The sequence below is a fragment of the Parus major genome, chromosome Z, assembly GCF_001522545.3.
Source record: "Parus major isolate Abel chromosome Z, Parus_major1.1, whole genome shotgun sequence".
Taxonomy (NCBI): domain Eukaryota; kingdom Metazoa; phylum Chordata; class Aves; order Passeriformes; family Paridae; genus Parus; species Parus major.
Genome location: NC_031799.1, coordinates 68,611,932 through 68,638,514, shown reverse-complemented (window position 1 = coordinate 68,638,514; position 26,583 = coordinate 68,611,932). Strand labels below are relative to the sequence as shown.

Below are 26,583 nucleotides of genomic sequence, written 5' to 3'. Positions count from 1 at the left end.
ACATCTCAGGACAATCACAGGAAGCCAGAGAAAGCACTCACCTACTTCCTACTTACTATAAGATAACAGAATGTTTTTTGGAAGGATGTTGCCATTACAAGCTGCTGGTGGTAGTCTTGTGGTAGATATCTGGCACATAAAACTGAGAAGATTTAGTTAAGCATATCAGGTGGAAAGCCTCAGTGCTCAGAAGGGACTCTTCCCACAGATTTGTTACTGTACATTGCAGAAGACCTCCACTTCCTCACAATTTCGCTATTCTCCTCTCATTTTAATTAGAAAAAAGACTCTGCCAGAATGTGAGCTTTCCTCAACCCTCCAAGCCCTCTCCTAGGCAGTATTTGTTGTGTCTCTTGTAAAACTGACTATGACTTTTTTCCTGCTTCTTATGCTAGGGTATATCGGTATTCTACCTACAAAATATGAAATATATTGCATAACAAGGAGAACAGGGAAATAAAGGACAAAAGGTACCTTAAAATTGTCAGAGATCAGGATAATCTCATGTGTTCTTGCACCTGATTTAGGAAACTATCTTTTTTCCACCCATTTTTGGTATTTTGCTCAGTAAAAGATGATACTTAATAATCAGTAAAGGATAATATTCTGACAACAAGCATGAGCAGCTCAGCTGACAGTTCAGGAACCCTTCTGTGTTCACAGAAGCCCCCAAGTGTTTTCCTGACAGGGAACACAAGTTAATTCAATGTGCAATATCCAAAGGTGGATTGCATTTCCATTCCTGAAAAGTTAGAGAAAGACTTACCTTGACTTGTCCAAATTGGATGTTTTATCTTGTACTTTGCCTGCCATGCTGTGATTTTTGGCTGTTTTGGTACCTCATGAGATAAATTACTTAAATCACAGTAAATCAAGTTACTTCTTGTCATACTTAAAAATTTAGAAGAGTCATGCTAATGACCTGGAAGTGTGAAAGAACAGTGTTGCTCAAATGACATATTAATGTTGATGTTAGTGGTGTATTTATTAAACATCTGATGAGACTGGGGTAGGGAAAGGTATACTTTTGGCTGTGTAAGGTCTGCTGCAGTTCTAGAACATTTATTGCTCTTTACTCTTCCATCGTGCTTGAGTGACTCTTTTTGACACCATCTTTTAATCTTCCTTCTTCCTTTGGAGTTGCAATTTTCTATAGCAACACACGTATTTTTTATCTCCACTTTGAGCTTCACCCAGAAAAGTGTATTTTTAGCTGGCAACATGGATAACCTGGCTTTAAATTATGAACATGAGGTTTGGGGAGGGGGATGTCACTGAAACTGTGGGAAAAACAAAAACCCTCCAGCAACATTTTTAGTATTAGAGAATCAAGGCATTACTTTATTCTGGCCAGGATGTTTTTCTGACCAGGATGTGCAACAGAAATAATTTCACCCATATGTAGCCTGGCCATGCAGAGGAAATAATTCCATGACAAATTTTACCAGATTTTTCACTAACTTTATACAGTCAAAACCCATAGAGATTCATTGGCTCAATGTTCTTTGGTTCCAAGTTATGTAGTTCTTAATACTTGATTTTCCATTGGATATGAATTTGTTCACCTCTGATTTGTCCTCATTCTTGTATTTTCTTTCCCAGACTAGGTGTGTCTGACCCTGCCAGGGCTGATTTTTAATGGTCATTATCTTTTGTGTATCTTCTGTACTACTCCCAGTCTGTTGAGATGTCAAGCTCATCAGGCCTTGCCTAGTGGACCAATGCCCTGAAAAAAACTTCAGTTCCCTTCCCCTGGGGCAAAGGTGAACAAACCTGATTCAAGCTATCAAATAAAATAGAAATTCAACTTAGTATCTTTTTCAGCAGGGAGAAACTTCTCCTCTGGGAGAAATTTCTCTTTGCCAAATTTATTCCCTTCAGGCAAGCTGGGTTGAGCTGATTTTCCTAGGCTTTAGCTGTCACATTATTCTAAGACATTTTTGTTTGAATGGGAGCTATTTCAACTAATGATTTCCTGATTTAGGTGAGAGGGGAGAACAAACTCCAAAGACCAAGGCATTTAAAGGCTCAGCAATGTGATGAAGGCAACCATAAATCACTGGTATTATGGTGAATTTCGTGAGGCTCTCAGGTGTGTCAGAATGGCATCTGTAACAGTGTCCTGGTTATTTAGTCCTAGTCCTCTAGAAAGCAGAGTGGTGTGTGCCTGAGAACAGCTCCATGCTGCATCTCTGCTGTTCCCTGGGAATAATCTTCTCTCACCCTGTTTGGGCTCTTCTTCCTAAACCATTAGAACAAGCAGTGAGCAGGTGCTAGTCAGCAGCTTCCTACCTTGTCATGAAATGCTCCCCCTTACCTTTTATTTACACCTAAGGAACTGCTTTCTCTCCTTGGCTTGTTTGAGGTGAAGTTTAACAAACCTGTCCTCTTACAAATGTCAGCTATCAAAGAGCAAAAGAAAAGCCAGGAGGCATAAGAAAATACATATCTCTACCAGCATCATCAGGAGTTATCTCCTTATACCTCCTATTTCATGGCCAGATACCTCAGAAGAAAAATTCTGTTCTCCATTGCAGCAAAACCATCACCAATTCCAACTCTAGACAGCCTAAATCCTTGTAGACCAGCTCCTGCTGATATCAGTCAGCTTTCCTCATTAATCATCTGGGCTGTCAGTATAGCAGAAAAACATAACTGTCTTTGGGCCATTAATAGAATCACAAAAATGTTCAGGTTGGGAAGGAACTTTTTCAGATCATCAAATCCAACCATTCTAAGGCCATCCTCCCACTAAAGAATGAATGGTCCAAACTGGATTTTGTTGAGAGTGCTAGTCCTTAGAACCTAGCCAGTGGTACAGTGGCAGAGTCCTGGTTTCTAGGACCAAAGCCCTGACAGTTAGTCTGTCTGCACCAAAAGTCAGTCATGGATTTAAGAGAAGTTGGCCTGTAGGAAGTGTAGCTTTCTTTTTTCCATAAAGAGCAGCAGAATCCTAGTGTTACTCGTGTCTCTTCCATGCTGCCTAACATTCCCTTCAGACAAGCTGGGTTGAGCTGATTTTCCTAGGCTTTCACTGTCCTAGTCTTCTAACACATTTTTGTTTGAGTGGGAGATATTTGAGCTAATGACCTTCTAATTTAGGAGAGAGAGGAGAACAGACTCCATAGATTGAGGACTTGGGAACTTACAGGATGGAAGTTAGGGGAATAGAAAACATAGATCTCTGAGCATTTTGTTTTGACTGCAAACCCAGAATTCTGTGTCATTTCTGTTAAATGTACCACAATGTTCAAGAAGAAAAGAGCCACACAGATAGAGATGAAACATTTCACACCTCCAAGAAACACATTGATGTGGTATATACAAAAAGAATTTTGAATGATACAATAATACATATTTAAAAAAATAAAAGAAACAAATGTCAGTTATTCAAAATGAAAATAGCACTTGATACTACACTCTGGGTGCACTACTTTTGAAGCTGTTCTTCCAATCAATTAATGAGAAAAAGTTAATATAAGTTGCAGGTGGAGACAAGCTCTCCAAAGTTTATTAATTTTGATTTTCCAGGTAATGTCTTTGCAGTGTTGTTCTTTCCTCATTTAGCACTGAAATAATTTCGGTGTTAGTAGATAAATTTGTCCAGAGATGTGGCTTTTCTCTTTTCCAGGTCACGGTCCCGCTGTAACACCAGCAGTGGCAGCGAATCCGAAAATTCCCACAGAGAGCATCGGAAGAAGAGAAACAGGTGACAATAAATTACATATTTTAGACAGGGGAACATGAAACACAGGCAAATGGAGATGGAGTTTTTTCAGATGAACCTAGTAAGAAGGGATGTCTCACTATATTAGGAATGGCAAGAAGTACAACACAGACTCTCTTGTGTGCTGTACAAGAGAGCGAGGTTTATTATTCCAGATCTTCTTTTATAGACAGGTCCGAAAAGGTCTGAGAGGTAAAACTCTTATTGGTCATTAAACCAACACATCACCATCATTGGTCAACTGGAACACCACCCCTTGACTGCTTCTTGCACGTAAACAACAAGGATTTAAACAACACCTGCAAAAGGCTGTCCTTCTCCAAGGATTGCTTGCATCCCTCCTTGTGCTTTCTCAGGTCAGAGTGACTTAGTTTCACACAGGCACTGTGCCTCTTGCCTGCTTTCAGCATCCATAAAGGGATCTAACATATTTTGTGTGTATAGAGTCCTCCTGAGGCAGCTTAAGACCCTTTTCTGAATAAGAAGAGCTAATTGCCAGAATACATCATTATAGTTGGATGCAATGAATGCCCTCCTGTTGCTTGGGAAGAGCTCAGCAATGAGCTACAAGATCAAGTACAGGGCACACTTACAAAAGACTTGCAGTATAAATGCAAATAAAGTGGGTAATATCTTGATAATGATATTCTCAGCATTCACTTTTACCTCACAAATTCAAGTACAGATTTTTTCAAGCAGAAAATAAGCTGTTGAGAAGTGAAAATATTTTTATTGGATATGAATCTCAGTGTTGTTTTTAAAATAATGTATTGAATTGTATAAAGATTTTGTTTTCCAAAATGTCAGGTGTGAGCCCAAACCCAAAATGTGTACAGCATCAAGTTTTAATAGGACAGCAATAGTTCATACCAAGTGATGCTAACGAGTTCTGTATTATATATTATATCTTTCGTATTGCAGGTATGAAAAAGATAGCATAACTACTGATTTCCTATAAATTCCCTTCAAAGCTCTTTATTTTATGTTGTGCTGGGGATAACAACATCCTAGAGGTATTTCTGAAAATACGCTTTTTAAAAGCACATAGAATTTTCTTGTATTGCATAAACACGGTGCAAGAGAAATGTAACTAGATAAAAGAGGAACTGTTTAAAGGCAAAGTTTCTAAGTTTCTGTCTGAATGAACTGCCATCATTTCTTCATGTCTCATATGCAGTGATAAATGATTTCCAGATCTCTGGAAGCTCTTAGAAATAACTGCACGCTAGATAGTGCTGCAGGAGTATGCAGTATAATTACATTTTCAGCATGACTTGCATTAGTTAAAGAAATGTTAAAAAGTCATTGTGACACTCACATGGGATGGCATAAAGCACATCTGAGACATAAGATTTCTTTGAAGCTTACCTAAATTAAAGCACAGTCTTGTAAGGTACTTGGCTAACAATAACCTAGTGTGCATGGAAGGCTTGTTTTCCAGCTGAAGTTTAAATGACATGCTGAGTGTAGTTTCAGTGATCAACAGTAAATGGTATTTTGTATCCCTTTCTCCCAGAACACTCTTGCCAGGTTCTTTTCTGCCTGTGAAACTCCTTGTGCAGGGAGCTCCACAAGCAAGTGAAAGAAATTAGAGACTGACCACAAGAATGTTTTTAAGAACTCCTGGCAATATAGAGACTGAATTGTAAGGAGGATTAAGTACTGCTTATCATTTTTTGAAGAATGAAAGGGCCTTTACCAACCCTTCCTGACTTCATGTGAAAAAAAAATTAAAGATAAAAAAAAAATAAAATTTGGGGGGGCTGTTTCTAAGTTCTCCCACGTTTTCAGAAATGTAAGATACAGCAAAAATGTTAATGTTTCAGTATCTCTTGTTCTTAGGTGATCACTTGAAATCCAACCAGATAAAAAAACTTTACCAGTTAGATTAAACAAATACTAAATGAGATGGAAGTCTAAGACTTGTTCTTTGTGAGCAGGTGAAGGAAAACAACCAGTCATAATGAATTTCTGCATTTTGTTAGCAGCCACAGCAGTAACATAACAAGCTGAAAGGTGAGAGGCACTGAGTAGCTTTCCTGTTTTCAGAGATGAGCCAGTCCTAGCAGGATTAAATAGGACATTATAATGAGGCTCGCAACTGCTATTACTCAAGTTGCTGCTGTTGCATAGACTAATACAATTTATTTTTCAGTACAATAATTAGGTACTTGACACAAGCAGAAACAAAATTGTTTTATTTTATTGAAATAAAATAAGTGAATGTTCACATTAACCAAAGAAATCTGTTTCTGGTCATAATAGAGTAGAATATATTGTTCACATGACAAGAGATCACTATGAATTATTTTCTAGAAGAAAACAAATTATCGGAGAAAACCAGAAATGTAGATGAGAGCTTCTGAAGGTAGAACACTAGAAAAATCTTAGGGAAAACCTGTTTACCTGAATTCAATCTTTGAGGTTTCACTCCATTATATGAATGTTTTTTCCAAGGCAGATGTTCATATGAAAATGAAGAACTGTGATGAGCATATTTCAATCACAGAAATGCATTTGTACTTTCAATCCTGTGGCCAAAATTTATTGTGTAGATAAACATACATTAAAGGAGTAGACAGTGTGTACTGAGGCATAGTTTCCTTCCTGACTACACTTGGAAGATGCATCTGATTAGAATCAGAGAGGGACTGAAGAGGCTGGCAGGGACCTCTGGGTGCCACCTGGTCCAGCCACTGCTCCAGCAGGGCCACCAAGGTCCAGGTGTCCAGGATGATTCCCATGCAGCTTTTCAGTATCTCCAAGGATGGAGACACTGCCACCACCTCTCTGGGCAGCTCAGTGAAAAGAATGAAAGGAAAGCTATAATGAGCTTTCAGTACCAGGGCAAGTTTTTATTCAAATGTATCTTTAAATAGAAATTCAGGATTTGAGCTAAACTTCTTGCAGCTTTTTAAAAATTAATATTATTTTGTAATTTCTGTCACCAAAAAGCTAAAAAAATTGACCCAAATTATTAGAATTTGAACATTGCATTCAAATAATGTATTTCATGTAGAGATTGTGGTACCTTGGCCATCTATAACCTTGTTAAGTGTCAGCATACTACCTTCCTTTGCAGCTGCAAAATGTATGTTTTGTTTTTTCATGTCTCCATCTAGTAGAGTTCTGCTGTGGTGTGACAGTACTTTGAGTGCTGACACTGCTTGTTTTAATAGCTGTGATGCAAACTATATATTTAGATTTTTGGTATTTGTGTGCAAGTGACTGCTGTGTGTGGGAGGCAGTTGGTGGTGTCTATACCATATGGGATGATTGCCGTTTGCCCAAATTGGATTATTTGGGATGAAAATCACAACTCATTACTTCTTGCTGTGTGAGTACTTCTTCTAAATCCTTAGGTAGAAGTTTATGTTAATTCCTGTCAGCAGATTATAGATTTAAAAAGATTTTCATAGAAATCAAAACTTGAGGTTGCAGTCTTCTCCAGATGCTTCATACCATTTGGTAGAGTTGTGGCTGTTTACAGTAGTTGGGGATTGAGCTCAAAATTCACTATGCATGTGAGAGAAGATCTGATTAAACAAAAAGCAGAAGCCTGCATAGCTGGTTTAGCCTGATACAATTCAAAACTCAAAGAGAAAAGAACATCTGAAGTGAAGAACAGCAACAACATACTTTGCATTGCCTACATCTCCTGTGCAATCCTTTTATCTCTGTTGGCTTCTTTGTTTGTTTTAGCTGTCAGTCTTCCCCTCTGGTTTCTCCAGTATGCCAGTCCTACCATGCGATCAGACAGTCCACATTTGGGTGGTATTTTCCAGGGATGTTTTGAAATCCCTGCTGAATTTTAAATTCACTGCTGTGACCAAGCATGTCCATTTCCTCCACCACCTTAGCACTCATATGTGCAACCTTGAAACCGTGGGAAGCATCTGTGGAACTTTGGTCAAACACTGCCTGGCTGCCTGGAGGGCTGTGGCATTGTGGAATTGCTGCAGCCTGCTTACCAATGCACTGAGCTGACAGAATTTTATATTTGTCTCAGTCTGTAATACCTTCAGTTAATGAATTCATGGATTTTAAAGAAGCCAAATTAAAAAAAAAAAAAAAGTAGAAATAAAAGGCATAGTATGTCATTTATATCCACACCAGCCATGACAGGAACCAAAGCTGCAGGGGACAGTGCAGAAGGAGTGCCATGGAGATCTCCATGGATCCTGAGCTTTGTTGCAGGTTAAGATGAAAGGATGATTCTTCTGAGCAGGGACTTACCAAGGGAATTTTTCCCTGGATCCTAGGAAGGTGCACACTGCAGTGAAGTACTTGTGAAAGTTGTAATAGTAGAACCTTGCATCACGATATGGGTCTCCCATTTGGTGCAGATGAGTTACAGTGGAAGATGTAAACAGGGAAAAAATTCCCTGACTTGGGCTGGGGAAGGAGTTCAAGTCGTGGGTTTGTCCTTAAAAAGCATGGATTGTTACATTTTTGGCTCATGCTGTTTCTAAATAACAAAGCAGCAAGTGAGCATTGCAACAAGCAAGTTTTCTTTTATATGGTTCTTACAATTTAATGTAGTTTTTGGGAGCATTAGTTAAAATTTAACAAGATGACAGGTAAAGTACAGCATTGCAGGAGCTAGATTGTTTATTTATTTGGGGTTGGGGGAATATCCCATTGCTTCTCAGAGCATCCTGCCCTCAGCACCCTCAGACTAAACTCTGGGTCCGTCTTTCTCAGATTACGGCAGGAGAATGACATGGTTGACTCGGCTCCTCAGTGGGAAGCTGTGCTGCGGCGGCAGAAGGGGAAAACCCAGGCGGATCCAAACTACCGGCGATCCAGGCACAGATCTCGATCGTATGTAACCCTTGCACCCTTTGATGTGTAAATTAAGGCTGTTGAATCATGTTAAAGAACAGGAGGAGTATCTTCAGTGCGGTGGTGGCTCTCAGCTGCTGAGGAGCAGAGATTTTCACATGGCATACTCCCACATTAGCAGATTTGTCTTGTGGTCAAATTGCCTTTTTATTGATTTGAATTTCAGGGCACAAATAATGCAGAGAGGGTAATGAAGCTGCTGAGAAACTCTGTCCATCACCTGGGAGGAAGTCCTGGATGGTTCTGTGGCTCATTCAACAACAGCTCTCTAATTAGTACAGTGATTCCTCTTTTCTGGGCAGCTTACTTGATAGCTGTGAACATTTTTAAGAAATAATGCGCACCTGTTTAATCATATAATACCTGCAGTGGTGTTCCAGATGAAAGCAGCTGCTCTTGTTTCCATGTCAAATTATCCCTGACAAGCAGCAGTCAGGGATATATTGCATCCTGATGTCAGGATTTCCATGATGGAATCGTACTGCCAGGCACTGCTGTTCCTGCTTACATGAGCCTGTTCTGACACGGTGAAGTCACCGGCTTTTGAAATTAATTTAATTTTCTCAAGCTAATGGAAATCCTGGTTTCCTTTAAATTGTGTTTCCCTTCTAAAATGGCCTGGTTTTGGGGCATAGACACAGTATTTGGTATCACTGAAACCATAGTCAGCATTGAAGTTTCCAGCATTAAAATCCACTTGAGATCTGTTTTCTGTTGTCTGTGTTGCTGGGACTCATTGCTGTCTCCAGTTTTATAGTGCAGAGTTTTATTTCTTTATGAGGAGTTCAATTTACCTTAAGAGTCTAAATATTAGAGTTTTTACTTTAACAGGCTTTGTACAGACTTGTTCACTTTCAGCTGCACAAAAGTCATGTGTTATTAGTATTATTGTGCAATGATATATTAGTAAAAATTAGGAATATTAAAGCTCACTTGCATGGAATCTAGAAAATACAGCTGATTAAATTTGGTTTCTGTTTGTTTTATTATATACAGAAAGTACACAATAAACTGTAAACTAGGAAATGTACTCAGTTAATAATAGTTAGATCAAATTTGTAGCCAGCTTTTCTTTTTTACCCGTGGGCCAGGTAAATCTCTTTGTTTGGACAGCACGGGTTCCCTCTTGTGGTTAACATAACTTATAAAATAGCTTTGCTTTTCCAGCACAGTGACATTCTGAGTTGTATTTCATTTAAACTAGTTCTAGCAAAAAAACATAGATGTTAGGCATCTAACTTAAAAAGCAAAGGTCCTAGAGGAAGCAAAGAAATGAGCATGTCCTGAAGATTTTGAAAGACTTCTCATTTCCTTTTGCTATTCTTTTAGTTATTCATGTGTTTCTTCTTTATAATACGCTCCCCAGTTAAAAAAACAAACGCAAAAACAAGCAAACCCACAATGAAATAAAACCAAATTAATTTTTTAAAAAAATTAGTAAAAGGTATTTAACTGTTAACATGTTGTACATTATAAGAGAATGTATTTCATTTAGTTTGGCTCAGCTGTTGGTTTACTTGACTGGATACAGGTCAAGTAAAAAAGGAAAGAAGAACAAAAGAAGAAAAGGAAACATAATTCTGTAGGTTATGGTTGTTTTGGTTTTAAATGTTGTCAAACGGTCATTTCAACTTGCCCATTTAAAAACTGGTACAAAATCTTAAATTTAGTAGAACAGGTAATTCTTTCACACTAAGGGCATTATTGCATTTGTAACTAGAGCTTCCCTTTGGATTTGTGAAGTAGTGGCTGAAATGTTTGTTACTGTACCTGGCACAGTGCATTTTATTTGTTTGATAATGAGTAATATTAATCATTTGTGGTGGCAAGTGGTGTCTCCTTGGTCTTAGAATAAAAGTATTTGACAGGAATTTGACCTTTTTTTTCTCCTCAAGGTATCAGCAAATGCAGAGAGCTCCCAGTTCTAGTTCCACAGGGTTTATTTTCAAGAGCTCATGTAAAACATCTGTGTAGCCAAAGGGCTTTTTCTAATTAAGAAGAATAGCCATAAAATTCCATGGCTATTTAATTTACCATTTGTGACTCAAACTGAAATATTAATAAGGGTGCAGATGCAGGCACAAAAAATAATGTAGACCTTATTAATGTGTAGAGCTGTTCCACCTTGTGCAAACAAAATAAAAAATAAACCCCAATGAGATCCATCATTTACTGGGAATTCCCATTAGATTTCTTGTACATTAGAGAAACTGATTAGCATGCAAATTGTCCAGAAGGTACTGATTCAGATACTGAGACAGGACAAACTGAGTCCTATATATCAAAACTGTGAGTTCTAAAAAAATTCACAGTAAAAAAATGAAAACAAAGTAAAAGGGGTATTGTGATCTGGCTTTAAAGATTTAACAGAAGAATTGCTTTGTTGCAGGCTCTTAAGAACCATACAAACATTAATTTCTTATGCAGTATATGCAATACCTACATTCAATCTTACATTTCACTTTTATTTTTGTAAGCTTTCCATCATTTTGCTTTCAAAGGAAGCAGGAACAGGCCTTTGGAAAGAAAATGCCTTAATTAAGTTACTTTATCTGCAACATATTTCTTTAAATTCTTTGACAGGGAGCTAACCTGAATAAATGCTGTAAGGTTATCTCAGTATGGTAATACTTCTTAAACAGATGGAAAATAACTAATTGCAGGACGTGAAGTCTATTTGCTCTGAGGAATCATTGTATTTTGCCCTTTTTTCTTTTTTTCTTTTTTCTTTTTTTCTTTTCCACATGGGATGCCATACTGCTAAATTGGTATTGTACAGCAAAATCTTTTTTATTAGTGTAATTGCAGGGATGGAAAGAATGAAAATGGCAGAGACCACAGAGCAAAATACCTGGAACTGGTCACAGAAAGCAGGAGGCACAGTTCCTAGAAAGTGGAGAAATTAAGATGTCTTCTTATTTAACCACTGTCTTTCCATGCTGCCCCACAAATTAATATTTCTTACTCTCGGTGAGGCTTCACAGGATGCTCTGTGATACTTGAGACTTAAGGCCAGGTTATGAACTGCTGTATTTTCATGAACAAGTAAAAGCCATGATCTAATGGGTCAGTGGTGTGCACAGTACCCTGCTTTGTGTGGGTCCTGGTTTGGGGAATGATCTTGGGCCTTTGCCTCCTCAGACAAACTAGGGCTTGTAAGCATGACAAAGCCTCCCTGAAGAAGCTGGCATTTTCCAGGGGTCTTTCACATCCCCCACTGTCTGATTATTCAGCCTCAGAAGAGGATGCCTATCTTTCCAGCCCCAGGGTGAATGCAGGGTTTGCAGCTGCTATTTTGTGAGCAGGAAGCTTCATGGGGGCAGAAATCAGTTCAAAACTGAGGGGTGAAAAAGGCTGTTCAATGCCACTGCATTTACTGCATCAGGTAGTTAAAAGCAGCGTGGACAGATGTAATAGAGAGACGTAAATGCAAGAAGGGAGAAGGAGTGTTAGGAGGATTGCATTTAGCCCTTTTTTTTTCTCTCTCTCTTTTTTTTTATTTTTTTTTTTTTCTTCCCCATGGGATGCCATACTGCTAAATTGGTATTGTACAGCAAAGTCTTTATTATTAGCGCCATTGCAGGGATGGAAAGAGGCAGAGATCACAGAGCAAAATACCTGGAGCTGGTCACAGAGAGCAGGAAGCACAGATAGAAGTGAAAAGCAGAGAAAATGAAATGCATTATAATAAATACATGCGGCTTTAAAAAGCTCTGAACACAGAGAACAAATGGACTGTAAAGCACCTTTGCTGTAGCCATCATGGGAACCTGAGGAGCTGGAAGGACAGCAGTTTGTCAAGGATGGGAATCTTACTACCTGGAAGGCATTGGAGCCTGAGGTGGTTATGGATTAATTAATTTTAGCCCTACTAGGAAAGCACAAATGCTAGGTTGTTTTTCACCCTTTAGTATTTCTCTGGTGTTTTATAAACTAGTCAAATAGTATCTCCTAGTACTTCGGCTCCAATAAAAGTCTAAAAAGCACCCCAAAACATTACCATCCCAAAATATTCTGCCTTTACATCAGCTGTATAGTGTTTACTGCAATATAGATTTCTCTGAACATTATTCCTAGGGTGAAGTCTGGAAATAAGTCAGACATGGTAATGGTGAAATAAGAAAACAGTTAAACTGTTAATGATAGAGAGCAGTTTGGAATTATTTCTGATACATCTCTGTCTCTGGACAGAGATTTAGAGGTGCAAAAATGCAGATCTCTGCTGTCCTTCATCAGCAGCTATATTTGGATTATATCCCTCCTAAAGCATCTATGAATATGACTGGCCTTTTTGTCTAAGAGAAAAAAAAGATCAGGCTGTATGACCTAAAGTGTAAGACTTTGAGAAACTTTGGGTGTATTAATGTGTGCTGTATGTGTCTAAAAGTTGCATCCCTCACATATTAGATGGTGTGGAACAGTCTAGCTGTTGACACTGACCTTATAAAACAAAAATAAAAAGTGTTACCTAATCTCTCCATGCAAATGTAGTCTGTGACACTGTCTAAAATCTTTACTTGGTCTATTACTCTGAATGGGTTTGGGTGAAGTCCAGGTGCAGCTTAAACAACAGTGGCAGTTTTGCACTAACCTTGCAATAGAGAAGGAAAAGTAAAAATAAAGGGGTTCCACTTAGAAATATCTATTCTATGGTTCAGTAGAAAAGGTGAGACATACCCTTCAGGCTTGCTTTGCTGCATCTCTGTGTCTGCAAGAGGGAGGTTACAGCTTTTGGTACATTCTTTGCATGTGAATTAAATACTTGCTAAAATATTTAGGTACATAATTAGGCATAGGTGCTGGTTTGATTAATTTGTTGATGGATTTTTTTTTTTTTGTGCTGCACACCAAAAATAAATAAATTGAGCAGAAACCCTTTTTGGAGATGACCAGAAGGAGAGAGGCTGCAATGTGCTTGCAGTGGAGCCACAGGTCTTTACTGGTGTCCACTGGGAATAGCTGGGATTACTGATCAGTGGCCTGTGGCCTGTCCCTCCTTCTGCCCACCAAGAGCTCTATGGGCCACAGGACATTTCTGAGGGCCTTTTTCAGAAGTGTTATTCCAAAATGTGTTGTCCTTGCAGGGATAAGTGTTGGCAGCAACTGGGCAGTGATTTGGCTTGGGGAATTCTGCTGTTGTTTCTATTTTATGCACAGTCTTGCTGAAGGCTGGTGGAACTGGAATTGTGATTGAGAGCCTGTCGTTCAAGAAATGAATTTTCAGTTGAAATGATGCGATGAGGTTTAATGCATTTTCTGAGATAACAAACCTTAAAATTGAAGTCACTGTTGGATTACATTTATCAAGATTCCTGTGCAGGGTCTGTGTGTTAAAAGTTATTTGAACAGCAGCATGTCAGATGATGGCTTCCACAGCTGAGCTTTTACTGTCTTTGTTGCTAATTATAGGAGAAGCCCAGATGTACAAGCTAAAGAAGAACTATGGAAACATATCCAGTAAGTATGATCTTTGTAGGGTCTGAGAGATGCTAGGTTTGCCTTTAATGTAGTTATAAAATCCCCTCCAGTGTGGCACTACACTGATTTAGTTTCAGTAAATTATGTACATGTTAATGACCTCCTGTGTGTAGAAGATACTGCAGGTCACTGAGTGCACTGAGTAAAGATGACCATTGTGTATAAATTAATTATTAAAGAACAATACATCATTTTAGAGGTTTATTCCTCTGTAGCTTCCAGAATGTCAATATTAATACTTTTAGCATGACACACCATTACCCCTTAGGAAGATATTTAGCAATTCCAAAGCACACATCATGTTCATGATACTGTGAAGCAACAAGATCAGATTTGCAGGGAGGTGAGAGGAAGGTGGAACGGGATGTGACATGCAGTTGAAGTGATCAAGGTGAAGTTATACTTATTTCAAAATAGGTGTCCTATTTTAATGTCAAGAAAGCTTCAGAGCTGAAAACAGCTTGTTTTAGTAAAACTTTTTAGTCCAATATAATAAAAATTTTTGCACTTCACAGTGCAAAATGTAACTTACTGTTACATTTTTTACTTTTCCTAATCCTTTATAGGAAGGAGCTTGTGGATCCATCTGGCCTGTCTGAAGAGCAATTGAAAGAAATTCCATACACTAAAGTAGAGTGAGTTTATGTCAGATTTTTTTTGGGGAATACAGAAATCCACTTTTCTTACTTTACTGTGAACTCTGTCCCACTGAAAAAGGAATGGGTTTACACATAATCTATAAACTCATATCTATTCCTATCTATCCTATAGGATGGATTGGGTGGGGATACTTAATAATCTTAAAATCGAGTATTTTCCCTTTACAAAATAAGAAGAAAAATCATCTTAATCTGTCCTAATCTTTCCCACACACTTATGAACCTGTCTGTATGTTCTGTATTCCTCCCTGTGCTAGCCAAGAATCTTTCTTATGTTATAAACTACAGAATCAGAAAGAAGTGAATGCAAACAAGAAATTTTTTCTTAAACTTTTTCTTTGTTTTAAATATTCTGATCATCCAAGGCACTCTTTGACCTCTGCAATCCTTTCTCTGGCTAGTCATGGGCAGCTGGCAGGGCATAGCTATTTTCTCAAGAACCAACATCCATTTCACTGCGATAATTGCCCATTTGGGATTCCATGTGTCAGTGCAAGCAGCTGAATGTGGCACAGATGGGATCCTGGGTTGCATAATGTGCTTCCAAACACCACTAGGCAGAAAAGGCTGATGTTAAGGAGGTATAAATTAATGCATTGTTTATTAAAGTTTCATTCTCAAATATGCCAGTTTGTGACCTCTGCTCTCCTAAAGCATTGAATTCTCAGTACAGACATCTAAAAATAAGCATCAGCCCTTTAAATTCAGCCAGTGTAAGAAGCCATCTGTTACACTTTATTAAGAAATGGGAGGACCTCTCTGTCTGCAGCTGAATTTATATTTTGTGCCAAAGATCTGGTTTACCAACCCCCTGTTGTGAATTCTGTGTCTCTCTTAGGACTCAAGGCGACCCCATCCGCATCCGGCACTCGCACTCCCCTCGCAGCTACCGGCAGTACCGGCGGTCCCAGTGCTCCGATGGGGAGAGATCTGTCCTGTCTGAAGTGAAGTATGTGAACATGGTCATTAGCACTTAACTAGTCTAGTGCAGCCCAAAAGCTGTTTAGAGATCATGGTGGTAAGAAGCAGCGTAAATGTGGCTTGTTCAGGGTTCAGGCGGTCCCCTAAATATTATGTCTTCAGAGCTAAACATGAATGAAACACCTCCAAAACCCTTTATAGTCTGTTCTCAGCCACAGTGGCTTTCTTGATCCATTTGGAAGGAAAAAAAAACTGAAAAGGCTGAAACAAACCTGTACTGGTCTTCAGTGGCAGGCCATAAAGTTGCTTAGGGGATAAGAATTCATGAGTTGCTTTCGAAATAACTTCATCCTTCACAGATTTAAGATGTTATCTGTGTTAGCTCTGTATTTTGTTTCATGAGAACTCTAGTACATCCCTCTTCATCAATGGGTGGATCAGTCTTTCCTAGAAGACTGAAGAGTACTTAGGCATGGAAAAGCAACAGCCCCATTCTCAGTTGCAGCGAGGCCATAAAATATGAAAAGAAGTCCCCACCTGGAAGACTAGTTTTAGCTGGATAGCACCCTGAAGGAGGTTTGGCACACCAGTGATTTCAGGTGAGACTTGTCTTTGCCAGGAGAGTGGCGGGGCCCCAGCAGAAGCTTCCCAGGGAAGTTGTGATTGCCCCATCCCTAGAAGAGTTCAAGGCCAGGCTGGATTGAGCTCTGAGCAATCTGGGATAGTGGAAGGTGTCCCTGCCCATGGCAAGAGGTGGAACTGGATGATCTTTAAGGTCCCTCCCAAACCAAAATCATTCTGTGATTCAGTGATGTTGTATCAATTTGGGCTGCTTCCAAAGACCAGGAAAAGACAGGGCTGCCCTGAAGTCAACGCCCTGAAGGTGCCCACAGAAGATCATCATGACAGCTTTCAGATATCCCAAGTAAGGTGATAAAAGCTTGTCATATCTACAGAGCAGTCTGTGTCAGTTTCATTGTTCTTCCTCTGCACAGTTATAGTTTATTTCATTAAAGCCATATCCATTTTGTGATGTTAAAATTCCAGTGTCAAAACTGATCTGGTCCCTCCACTGCCTGTTACACGATCTTCAGATGGGAAAGGTCCCAGCATCCAGCTGACTCAACAGGTTAGTGATTGTACATCCTTTGCAATTTTCCTTTTTATTGGAGGGAGAAGTGGGGCTCTAGTGCTTTTTTTTTTTTTTCAGTGAAAAAAAAAAATAAAATTTTTTTTCAGCAGCAGTGTGAATTGAATTTTTGTATTTTACTTACACTTAAACTCTGTTTGTATTCCAAAATACATATGGTTCTGTAGCATATGCCCCTCTGAACATCTGCTTCTGCTGCTCAAGAACTCTTTCCCAATCTGATGCATCCCTAAGATGCATCTCTGCTCCTCATGGAAAGCAAACTGACTTTTACAACTTCTTGAATTATACAGATGTGGTTGTGGTGCAGCTGCAATCACATCATTTATTCACCTCTTTTAGAGATAGTCTGAAGGGGTTTGTTGCTTGCACTTGAAACAGTGCTTCTTTTATTTTCCTTTTTCTTTTATTTTTACCCCCACAAATACTGAATATTTTTTTAGGCTGTTGACATCTAAAAAGGACAGAACTTGCCTTTTTTTAATCTAACTGAATCACTGTCTTTCATGATATATTATACTACCCCATATCTCTCCATTTCTAGTTTTATTGAACTCAAAATTTGAGAAGCAAATTCTGTTCAAAAGCACTCGCAAGTCTTATGTACAAACACACAAAAGGAGAGCCAAAACATAGAAGGGAGAATTCGAGATACCTAGATTACCATACCAGTCATGTAAAAATGCTCAGTATCTACAAACACCTCTCTTTTCCTTCTGCCCCAGGCTCCCTCACAACAGTGGCCATTAATTCCTTGTGAGTGTTTGCTTGCAGTGTTTTGCTAAATATTAAATAGTTAATCATGACATTTCCTGAATAGACGATAGCATAAAGGGATATATATATATATGTATGTATATGTATATGTATATATGTGTGTGTGTATGTATCTGTTTATATATATTTTATATATATATATATATATATATATGTATGTATATGTATATATAATATATATAAATTGCCATACCCATAGCCTATGGCTTTCATAGTAATAGTTAGCAAAATTCAGTGTTTAAATTCTGCTGTATCTCTTTAACAACATGTTTAATTTATTCTCTTCAGAGGCAGAATGGATCTAAAGACAGCCTAATAGAAGAATCATCTCTGCTATCCACTAATAATGTTGATGGAAAATCCGCCACCAAGATTGTAAAAACTGTACAGGTGTCATGCTTCAAGGTGGAGACTTGAATGATGGATTGAAGATGGTGAATGGATTTTGGTCTTTGGAAAGTGAGAATTTGTTTGTGTGTGCAGGGGAAGGAACTGAAGTCGACATGGTGGTCTTTCCTTCAGGACACCTGGCAGTGCAGCCTGCTTGCTGGGAAGACCAAGCAATGGTTTTATCACCACTAGTGGTGTGACTGATTAAGGACAAGCTGCCTGATAGACAACCAAAAACAAAAGTCTTTGCAAAACTGAAAGATCAGCAGTTACATTTCCAAAAACAATGACAAAAAAAAAAAAAAAATGCTGCAACAAAACAGGCTTCATGGTCTACCCTGTAACTGAATAGCCTTGTTCCCAGAAGTGACTGTTAACTGACATGATCAGATGCTTCGAGATAAGTAAAATAGTCATATTTTTTGTCAATTGTGCAATACAGTGTGACATGGGGAAATTATCTTTACAATTTATATGGGGATCAACTTATGTCCTGAGACATAAGGACAGATAGCTCTTACAAGGGTTATTTTAGCCTAGCACAATAAAACACACTGGTGTTGTTGATACAAATTCTGACTCAACCCACTTTAGCTCAAAAATAATAGACTCCATAACATACTGTAGCAGTGAGTTCCTGAGGTGATACAGACTTACTTTGCCTTAGGCAGGTTTAAGTGCTCTAAATTTTGAATGTCCTTTTATGTAGAGGGACTATGTAAATGAACACTCCTATCACAGAAACACATTTACCAAGTTGTAGTAAAACACACTGGAGACTGGGGAACCCACTGTGTTAAGGCCTACTGAGTCTTAAATTACTTAAATTAATCCACTTAACCCACTGTGTTAAGACTGCTTAGCAAGGCACGTCAGTGCTGGTTAAATGAAACTTGTGGAGTAGTATTTAAGACAGCTAGAAAATAGCTTTTTTATTATTATTATTTTTTAAACTAGATTAGCAAAATCAGTCTTAATATCTCATATAAAATAATCTGACACTTTTCTCTGAGCCATTTTTAGTAGGTTAAAATGACAAAGGCAGTATTTCAGGAATGGTAACTAATTTTTTTTTATTGTCATGGTAGGAATACTAAGTTTCAGTGATGCTGCACATTGAGTGCGTTATCTTCTAATATATATCTGAAGTAATGCCTTGCTCTCCTATCACCTACAAATATCTGAAAGTCACTTCACTGCCTCCCATTTGTCCACAGGCAGCACATGGATGAGCCTTCAGGTGCTGCTGACTCGCTAGGGAGCTTAGCAAAGTCTTTGTGTTGTGGAAGTAATTTTTGCTAAGTGTAATCATTTAACTAAATATTGGATTTGTCAAACAGTGTAGTAAACACCTGTAGCAGCTCACGTGCCTTTCTACATCTATCCCCTCAACACTCAACCCCCACAACCCACAGAGATTTGCAGTGATCCTGTCCGAGCAGCACCAGGGAATTGCAGCCTTGTCAGAAAAGAAACGCTGCTGGAGAACTGCAGTTAGCATAAGGTGTCTAAGTTACACTTTACAGGAGGCATGGGATTACCAATACACATTTTAACTGACTAAACTGGTAAGCAAAATGTTGTATGATGTGTTTTATTTTCCACTTAATTTTTTGATTCTTCATTGCTTCATGATCTGAGATGGTCAGGTGGATGTTATTAGCCAGGGCAGAAGCCATACAGTTTGTATATTCCTATCACAGTATGGCGTGGTCTCTAGTTTGGGAAGTGCTGCATCCTTCCAGGGAAGACAGATTCACTTAAAAATACTTTTCTTTGGTCATTTACTTAGGACAGCTCTGCTTCTACAGTCTCAGTGAACAAATCTAAGGGAAGGAAAGAGTAAGAACCCCTCTGTAGTAAAAGTTCAGTTTTCATGGAGGTTCTTCAGAATTTTTTGAATTTACTATGGATTTATTTCTAGGACATTGTTGGGCTTGGCTTAAAGGATTTCCTAAATTTTGTAAGTTTGTTAAATGGTTTCATTGTGATTACTCCAATTTAAAGTGATTCTTTAGGATCTATCTATGACCTCATGAAGTGCTGTCATAAACAACATTTTAAAAAGCCAAAGAGAAAGCCAAAAAAAAAAAATCCAAACCCAAAGTACAGCAAAAAAACCCAACTAACCCCTAGGAAGCAAAAAAAACCTTCTATGGAAAAATGGCTTAATGGAGAGCATCACAATCTTTTGGAAGACATTTGAAAAATGCCAAACTGTACAGTGGTTACAGTACAGAACTGGATACAGTGCCTGCAATGAAAGCTGCTCCTTGTTCCTTTGAGGTGTTCCAGCTTGGAGTATTACACACTTGCTGGTGGTTTACTGCTTTCTAAATCATTACCATTAGTTTGCTATCCTTACCCAGGCACAGGTAAGTAGCACAAATCTAGTATTACAGGAGGATTTGTGTTATTATTTGAGAATTATCTGTACGTAGTGTACCTATCTTGACAATCTTTAAATATTGATCAAGAAGGTTTATATCCAGCCTCATGTTATCCTGTACGCTTTCATCTTCCTATGGCCTTTGTGTGTTATTGCTGGATACCATCAACCAAGTGTGTGGTATTTTACTTATTGCACTACATCAGAAAATAGGCTTCTGCCTAGTCTAATAGTGAAACGTTTCAATTCTCAAGTCACTGGAGAGTTGTTTCATAATTAAGCCAACTTTTTTGCATTTAAATGAGAAATTTATGGAGCAAGCCCTAGATTTGAGTTAGTGGTCTTCTCCCTGATGGGTCTATGCAGGAAGCAGGATTTTAGCAAGTCTGGTGTTAGCCTGGGCCACTGCAATCCAGTTTTGTGTCCACAAAAGGCTAAAGATACAATGCCTCCATTACACATTTTCCAAATGTTTTGCTGTGCCAAAACTGGCAAAACTGGCAACAAGGACGTCACTGTCAGCTAATAGTACAGAAAAGCAAATTCCTTTCATATATGTGATACTACTTTCCCTTCAGGCTTCTTCTCCTCAATCATTTGAGGAAAAGCACAATTTTTTATGAACTTTTTATTTTTGTGAGAGATACACACAAGTGATTAATCACTGAAAGCACTTACTGTGTCACAGCTATGCCTTCTAGACCTAAACCAGCCCTACATGTCCAAGTGACCTGCCTCTTACAGTCTGAACTACAGCTTGCCTTCTCCACTGTTGCTACCCTTCTCCAGCTCTCCTGGGGCATTCACTGCCTAGAGGCAGTTGCATTTTCAGATCTGGAGTCTGGATGTCAGTCTAAAAATACCTGTACATCCTGATGAGTCAGGCAAAATACATGAGATGCATAAGAGTGTCAGGAAGTTTACCCTGGGGCTGAATGCCATACAGACTGGTGCTCACTTGGACAAAGGACTGGTATTTGAGGCATCCTCATCATAATTCTCCTGAATTGATCTCAGGCCAACGATTTTGACTTTGTGCCTCTGCCTTTACCTCTTCTGAGACTTCCACAAGTGCTAAGCATTGGTAAGTTCTAGAACTCTCACTAATTAGCAACAATTACAACATAGTTGTACAACCTTTTGCAAAACATGTATTTTGTACAATCAAGAGGGCTTACTAACCATAGCACAAACACATTCTTGTATATCCTGTACTAGTTCCCTTGCTTAGTTGGCTGGTTTCTTTCATTAGGGACTAGCCTTGACCTGCTGTTTTCTACACTTCGTCTCTTACCAGTATCACTACCACTGCAACTTGTATTCTAATCAAGCTCATGATACTGATGGTGTTTGTTGAAAAGTCATTACCACTTAAGTTGCCAAATTCATTCCCTTTATATAGGTGGCTATTGAATTGAAGAGATAGCATGTTTTCTTTTGGGAAGATATGTTTACTTCAAAATTGCTTAGAAAGGTGTTTGAAGACAACATACATGAACATACCAATGTGATACATTTGTTCCATGTGCTTTGGTATTCATGAAACAACTGTGTGGTCTATTTTAAAATGAGATTGATAGATGGCTGTGTCAATACTTGTGTCCAGGTTATTTAAAAGTCAAGTAAAATTTGAAATTTTAGGGCGTTGCATGGTTGCCTGTGTCTTATTTACATTACACAGAGGAGCAAAGCCCTCAGAAACACAGATTCATTTGACACCACCATCTGGTAAAAACAGGTGTAGTACCAATTAAAATCCACTTGAGGATACAGCTTCTCAGATTAAGTATTTTATCTTGTAGCAGGAAGTTGTCAGTGTAAGCTTTGCATTTCCAGCGTACATCTATGCCAGTTTCCTTTCTTACCTAAAAATCACCAGAGAGCAACATAGACTACGTAAGCTGTCAAACCAAACACACAAATACAGAGCCAGTGTGGCAGACACTCCTCAATGTGTCTGTTTTTATTCCCATTGTTTTTCTGAGTTAGAGCTGTGGTGTGTTGACCTTGGCTGGACACCAGGTGCCCACCAAGCTGTTCTATCACTCCCCTCCTTAACAGGATGGGGGAGGGAATTAAATGGAAAAAATCCTTGTAGGTCAAGATAAAAGAGTTTAATAAAGCAGAAGCAAAAGCAAAAAAATCCAAACTCCAAAAGATCTACTCTTCTACTTCCCAGGAGCACGTGGTGTCCCCCCAGTTCCTGCAAAGTAGGGCTTCAGTACATTCAGTAGGTTCCAGAATGCAAATTCCTTAGCCTTTTTCTTCAGTTTTTATAAGCTGAAGCAGAGCAGATTCTTATAATCTGGTTTTTTTTTTCAAGGGTGAAATTCAGTCATACAAAGTAATAGGCAGTCCTAATGTTTAACATTGTCCTTCACATTTACCAGCATTATTATTTAAGTAATCTGTGACCCTTGCACCCACCTACTGTTCACTCTACCTCACTTTTCCCTTATTCTACCCCACTATAACACCTGTATTACACATTAAAGCTTGGGGTTCTAAATTTTTTCTAGTCAAAATTTAATTAATATTTTAGATACTAATCATCAAATCCTGGCAGTAGCTGTTGCTCTTGAGATTTTTTCGAGAGTTTTAAAAAGCTACTCCTGTTGGTTTTTCACTTCAAGAATGAAGGCCCATGAGCAGAAATCCTGAACAGATGGTATCTTCAGGGAATGTAATCCCTAATAAAAATCCTAAACTTTCAAGTACATCCCATAATTACATGCTGGATCACTAAAAATTAATTACTCTTGTATCAGTGATTAAGAGATGGGACGTCAGAATCGAGATCGGAAGCCAATTTTATTGAGTATACAAGGTGTTTATATAGGGTTTTACTTGTAGGGCATTTTTACAGGATTCTATTTTCAGTGACGGTTTCCCATTGGCTACACATTGATCATGACATCAGTTACCTGGTAATCATTACAAAGTTTCACAACATATCTCTTGGTCACTTCTACCCCCAGGAGTAGTTACCTGTGTGTGTCTCTGCCATGGTTTTGGTTTGATTAGCCCTAAGATCCTAGGCTCCTTTATCAGTTCCACTGTGCTGTGGATGGATTTCACAGGCTCATTTCCTACCAGCAGCGGTAGGAAAGAATTCAGTACATCTACGTTGCTCAAGCAGATTTTCACATTTCAGTGATGAAACTTTCTGATGCTGTTTTCAAGAGCATTATGGCCAACCTGAAGGAGTTTTATCACTTCACTGAAGAACAGTTATATTTTCTCCTGAAAAAAAAAAAACCAAAAACCTAAACAAAAATTACAGTGGTGTAGTACCAGATCATTCTTATACCAGATTTCCAGTCTTGACCTAGAAGTTCCTGGCTGCAGAGGCTTGGATTACTTGTCACAGCCTTGGGTATGCAGGTTACACAAACCACAGTATCAGCAACAAAGAAGGATTTGATAGCACATGCAACTTTTATTAATACCTTGTTTGTACTAATGGGCTAACTTGCAATACCCAGCTTTTCAATAGTGCTGGCTTTTCCAAGACTTTACAGTGAAGCAGTATCTGGCATATGAGATTCCAACCTTTCATGTTTTTCCAGTCTCTTTAACATTTTCAATCCTTGTGTTCTGAACTACTCCACACTATCACACCCCGAAAAACAAGTATGAGAAAGCATGTCCTTGTCTTGGACACACTCTCAGTCTCATGCAGTGTTGGGTGCGATGGTCAGGTGAACTTTATAGGGGAAAGGACATAAGGTAAAAAGGGGAGGGACAGCCCACAGGCCCACTGTGTACATATAACTTGGGTGGAGTGACATTGTGCTGCAAAGAACTATTTTTCTTTCTATTCTTATATGGGGGAAAACCATCTCTTCATGCTTTAATTTCACACATTAGAGACCTCTTTCTGCACCATTACTGCCCTTGGCTCTGGAGCTTCTGGAGCCTCCGGAGCCTCCATAGCCACGTACTGATTTAATAGACTGTCCACACCAAACTTTTTATCTTATAGCTTCCACTTTGCTCTTGTTGATAAGAATACAGCCATGAGGCTGATCTCACTCTCACTGTTTCAGTTCTAATTTCTGCTCTGAAGTCATTGTGCCAAAGCTCCTTCGCAGCAGAAAGCCTGCTTCATTGTAAGAGCAAGCTACAGGACAGAGCTGCACAAGTGTTGTTACTCACAGCTGTGCAATCAGCACTTGGTGGCTTCTTCTCGCATGCCCTTCTCATGCTCAGAGGCTTTCACCACACAGGGCTATCTCTGGGAGATCCTAAACTTCCAGCAAAACACACTAGAAACCTGTAAGCCATTCCTAGCATTAAGCATACTGTCAGGAATCTGACAATATCAAAGTACACTTTACACTTTCAAAAAGGCATCAAGCAAAGTCCAGCAAAAGAGTAGACAATGTATTATTCAATAATGAGTAACAGATCTGCAAATCTACAAAAACAAAACATTTTTCCCCTTTAAGATGATTTTACTCTTTTCTATATGGGAGTATTAAGCTGTAAATACCTTTTTACAATACAAAAAACTACAGACCACAGGTGAAAACCCAGAAGGTTATGTACTAATTACTTGCAGATGTAAAGATCATGATAGACAGGACAGCTAAACAATGCTAAAAGAGCCAATTATAACTTTAGCTTTTCCTCTTTTAATAACTGTCAGATTCCCCACATTAAAAGATTGAAGAATAAAGTCTACGACATAGCTGCTCAAATGTACTGATTCTACAGGTTGTTTGGGGTTTTTTGTCCTTGCAAAAACAGAGGGGGAAGGTACATAACCAGCTTCTTAAACCAGTTTGAGCAAGAATTCCTGTTTGCCTTTTTTGACACCACATCAGTTCTGGACAGGAATGAATGGGCAACACAGAGGCCAAAACTTAAGTATGGGAACTCTTTACCTATGCAAAATTAAATTCGCAGCTTATGAAAAAGAGAAATAATCAGTCGACAAATATTTCTAAATTCACAATTAAGTAATATTTTATACAGAGCAAACGTTTATTAAGAAAAGCCAAGAATATCATGCTCCTGGGACATCTTTTGGTCATGTTGGTGCATGCTCTGGCTGCAGACCAACTTCATTAGTTTTCATCTGTTAAAAAAAAAGGGAGAAGACATATCTGGAAGAGCAACAGAGACACACAACCAGTACAAAGAGTCTAAGAAAACATACTAAAGGTAAGTGCTCAGTTTTGAGAACAGGCAGCCCCAATCACCACAACCTCACACCACAGCTCCCTGTCCAGCCCCAGCCACTCTGCTCCTCCCAGCATGCCTCCCACGAGGTGAAACATCCCTCCCGAAAGGGAGGCCATGTGCCACCTCCTCCTCCCGCAGCACACTGGCCACGTACCGAGTCTGCTGCAGATGTGAGGCTACAGACGTGGTCATCCATGTAGAGGAGTCCTGTGCAGGCAACTCCGCCTGGGAGAGGTGCTGGGCTGCAGACCAACATCGGCTCAGTGTCAGGATGTGACACTGGTGGCTGGGTTCTTTTCCCTTGGACTGAGACTGATGAGAGAGAGGCAGTTTTCTCTTGTTCAGACTTGGTTGTTTATTCTTCTTATATCTGTATTATGTGCAGACAGGGTAAAAGGAGCTACATACACTAAGATAGAGAGGTGCAAAATAGTTAACAGAGAGTCTCTTCAAGGTCTTTTATATGTATCCAATTAACAAATGCCAAGTAAATTATTTTTCTTAGTGACCCAATGACCCAATACCTGTGTGCTGCACTGCGGCATCTTTTATCCAATCACCTACTACTACCCAAAAACCTCTAGAAGATGAAGGAAGAAGAAAGAGAAAGGGACAATGCCCCTAGACTTCCATCTTGCCTTTTATTTTCTAAACTAGCTTAAACCTTAAACTTTAGCTTTTCCACCCAGTGACTTAAGAAAATTCTATCTAACCTACACACTCACATTCCCAGTTTCTCTACTTAACAGCTGTCTCCATGGTGTTATGTGGAATTCGGTGCTCTCTTGGGTGTCAGAGTCAGGCATAACAGACAAAGGCATATATCATGCATCTCTGACCCCAACAGGCTCTCACCCCTGTCCCAACACGGTGATACAGGCACCTCAGAGAGGCAGACAAGGTGTCACATCCCGCTAGGTGTGCACGTGCAGTGCTGCACCCGCCAGGGTGTGTGAGGGCTGTAGAGAGGAAGTTGCTGATGTTTCCTGCTCCTTGTGGAAGCTTCTGGTGTTCCCTGGGTTTATGTGGGGGTTCCTGGTGCTTGCTGTGCCCTTGT

At 39.1% G+C, this 26,583-nt stretch overlaps 1 protein-coding gene and 1 non-coding gene across 4 annotated transcripts in view; one reads left to right on the top strand and one right to left on the bottom strand.

Annotated features, from left to right (window-relative positions):
• The window catches only part of EPB41L4A (erythrocyte membrane protein band 4.1 like 4A), a 120,713-nt gene extending 98,729 nt beyond the window's left edge, over positions 1-21,984 (top strand). For all 3 annotated transcript variants that reach the window (XM_015653647.3, XM_015653648.3, XM_033520482.1), the window contains 7 exons: positions 3,632-3,709; positions 8,432-8,551; positions 13,982-14,029; positions 14,617-14,685; positions 15,548-15,658; positions 16,678-16,759; positions 17,846-21,984. In XM_015653647.3, coding sequence (XP_015509133.1) covers positions 3,632-3,709; positions 8,432-8,551; positions 13,982-14,029; positions 14,617-14,685; positions 15,548-15,658; positions 16,678-16,759; positions 17,846-17,974 — 637 coding nt within the window. In that variant the 3' untranslated portion in view covers positions 17,975-21,984. The remainder of the gene's footprint in view (positions 1-3,631; positions 3,710-8,431; positions 8,552-13,981; positions 14,030-14,616; positions 14,686-15,547; positions 15,659-16,677; positions 16,760-17,845) is intronic.
• A 3,084-nt stretch (positions 21,985-25,068) lies between these two features.
• LOC117243745 lies at positions 25,069-25,199 on the bottom strand. Its single transcript, XR_004495620.1, has one exon. It is a non-coding gene; the product is annotated as a small nucleolar RNA SNORA13 (small nucleolar RNA).
• Between the last annotated feature and the right edge of the window lie 1,384 nt (positions 25,200-26,583).